Source organism: Phascolarctos cinereus, unplaced genomic scaffold (assembly GCF_003287225.1).
Source record: "Phascolarctos cinereus isolate Bilbo 61053 unplaced genomic scaffold, phaCin_HiC Scaffold_726;HRSCAF=1367, whole genome shotgun sequence".
Lineage (NCBI taxonomy): Eukaryota > Metazoa > Chordata > Mammalia > Diprotodontia > Phascolarctidae > Phascolarctos > Phascolarctos cinereus.
In genome coordinates, this window is record NW_027556098.1 from 180,243,350 (window position 1) to 180,246,223 (window position 2,874).

Here is a 2,874-nt window from a genome sequence, read left to right on the forward strand (position 1 = left end):
TAGAAGGATGTTAAAATATGAATGAAGTAAATTAGAAGAGTTTATTCTACATTCTTGAAGGGGAAATTGGCAAATCATAAATTGCGAAGACTTTTGATATAGATTAAACAAAAAAAAGACTATCGGAGAACCAGTCTAGCTAAGTATGAAGAAGTTCAAATGTGGCTACAAATTCTATGATCATAGTGACCCATAAAACATAAAAATGCAAAATGGTCCACAGTCTACTGTGCTTCCTCCAGGAATAGTAGGAGGATGATGGAAAAGGAGTCAGAAGGTACTAAGCACCTACCTCATAGATAACAAGTGGGCTAAGCCCCAAGGCTTGTGAGAGAAAAGAATATAGGATACAAGGAGCTGGATCATAAAATGTCTGTGGGATAAGGCGTGTTAACACCAGCAGGAGGCCCAAGGTGACACTGCATTTGCTGAGACACAAATATAACTTTTTTTTTGTATTCCCAAGTTTTTTGTTTTATATATTTAAAAACATGATTCTAAGGAGTCCATAGACTTTGATTGTCAAAGGGGTACATGACACAAAAAAGGTTAAGAACCCCTGAACTATATGATCTCTAAGGTTTCTTCCAACTCTAAAAATCTATGATCCTGTGACTCCCCTACCCACAAATAAGCACAGATTTTCTAGCTGCTTCATTCAGGATCAATCAACAAATTTTTTGTTGAGTCTCTGCTCTGTGCACAACAGTCCAAGAAACTCTGGATTCTCTTAATTCAGAATGAGTTTTTCTGGACCAGCACCACTGATGTGGTGTCCCCTCTGTTCATCTTGTCTGGACAGTTTCAGGCTCTTGGACCTGAAGCAATGTAATTCACACAGAGCAGAAATGGAGACAAAATATTTTTAAGATCTTAAAATGTTGTTTCTCCCCCTGGCCCCCAACAAATTCAGTGTTGAGATCCTTGTGGAAGTAAGAAAATGACTTTGCTGATGGCCTCTTTCAGGACTTCTTTCACTTTTTCATTCTGCAAGCTGTAAATGAAGGGGTTCAGAAAATGGGTCACCACTGTAGTAAAACAACAGTTACTTTGTCAAAATCCAATGAATAGCTCTGGTTAGGCCTCACATACATGAAAATGGAGTTTCCATAGGCAATGGAGACAACTGTAATGTGAGAGACACAGATGGAAAAGGCCTTTTGACAGCGTTGGGCTGAGGACATACGCAAGATAGCGGAGATGATGTAGCTGTAAGACACAGTCTTGAGTACCAGGGAGCTCAGGACAACCACAGAAGACAAAAGGAAGTGGATAATCTCGATGAGATGAGTGTCTATATAGGCAATCTGTAACAGAGGGGCAATGCCACAGAAGAAGTGGCTAATCTCCTCGTTACAATAAGGCAATCTGGACACCACAATAGTTGGAAACAATACTGATAGGAAAGCTCCCACTCAATAATCCAGAACTAGCAAGAGGCAGACTCTGCTGTTCATTATGATGGTGTAATGTAGCGGGTTGCAGATAGCGACATAGTGGTCAAATGATATCGTGGCCAAAAGGATAAACTCAACTGTGCTGAGGAAGAAATAGAAATATGTTTGGGTGATGCAGCCTGCAGAAAAGAGATGGTTTTTCTCTCATTAAGGAGGCAGGCCAACAACTTGGGGACAATGACAGTGGTGAACAAGATATCCAAAAAAGACAAGTTGCTGAGGAAGAAATACATTGGGGTGTGGAGACGATAATTTGTCCAGATCAGGGAAATGATGACAATGTTTCCTGCTATGGTTAGCATGTATGCTAACAAGAGGACTACAAAGGGGAAAGTCTGCAGCTTCTGGAGAACAGGGAAGGCAACGAGAACAAACTCAGTCACTGTACTCTGGTTTTCCATGGCCTTTGCTCCAGTCTGTGGGTCTTGGCTGAGAACTAGCAAAGGAAGAAAGATCAGTTTATATGCTCATTCATCTGTGCTAAAACTGTTGTGCAAAGTATTGACTCAAGAGTCAGGAGACTTAGGTTCTACTCCCAGTTCTGCCACCAACTGGGGACATGACAAAGGCATTTGAGAGCCCTTCCCCTCTCTGAAATTGGACTCCCACCTTTCTTTTCTGCCTTATTTCCCACTATGCCCCTTCTTATATTCTGTGCTTCAGTCATATCATAATACTTACTGTTCCTGAAACTTGTCTTGTTCCTTTGTATCTCCAGGTCTTTGCTTAAACTCTTGGAATATTCTTCTATATTACTGCTCCCTACTCTTCCTCCATACACATTATAAATTTCTTCTTCTTGTAATCTTTCTCACCATTCAGTTCCCATCTCAATTGCTATCATGCATTCAACAAACATTTATTAAACACCTACTATGTGAAAGGTGCCGGAGATACTTTTATGGAATATTAAAGCCACAGTAGAAATTAATATTGAATTCATTTGGTCCAACCCTCTTATTTTAATGGAGAGGAAAATGAGGTCTAGAAAAATGGAGTGACTTGTCTAATGCCACACGATTAGTGGCCAAGCCATGGCTTGAACCTAGGTCTTTGGACTGAAAGTCCCAAGTCTTGCAATTCAACTTATTACTATTAGACTTTGCATTTTCCCCAATGTCTAATGAAATGCATTTATTGAATTCATAGGTGAATGAATGAATAAAGATTAGAACATCATAGATTAAAGAGTACATAAAGATCATTTAGTCTAACCCTTTTCTTAGGGCCTGGCATATAGTAGGTTGTTAATAAATGTTTATTGTATTGGCCTTGAGATAGACATTTAACCTGTCTGAGCATCAATCCCTCATTTATAAAATAAGAGGGTTGGATTAGAGGATTTGTAAGGTTTCTTTCTGTTCTGATATTCTATGATCCTAATTTTTTTTTTTAGGAAATTGGTTCTTTTTAAAGT

General features: G+C 39.2%; 1 protein-coding gene across 1 annotated transcript; it reads right to left on the reverse strand.

Moving 5' to 3' along the window:
* Nucleotides 1-909: 909 nt before the first annotated feature.
* Nucleotides 910-1,858, reverse strand: OR6M1 (olfactory receptor family 6 subfamily M member 1). Its single transcript, XM_020984700.1, is given in 3 exon segments — nt 910-1,040; nt 1,043-1,580; nt 1,583-1,858. Coding segments are annotated over 3 exon segments (945 nt in total).
* Nucleotides 1,859-2,874: the final 1,016 nt, after the last annotated feature.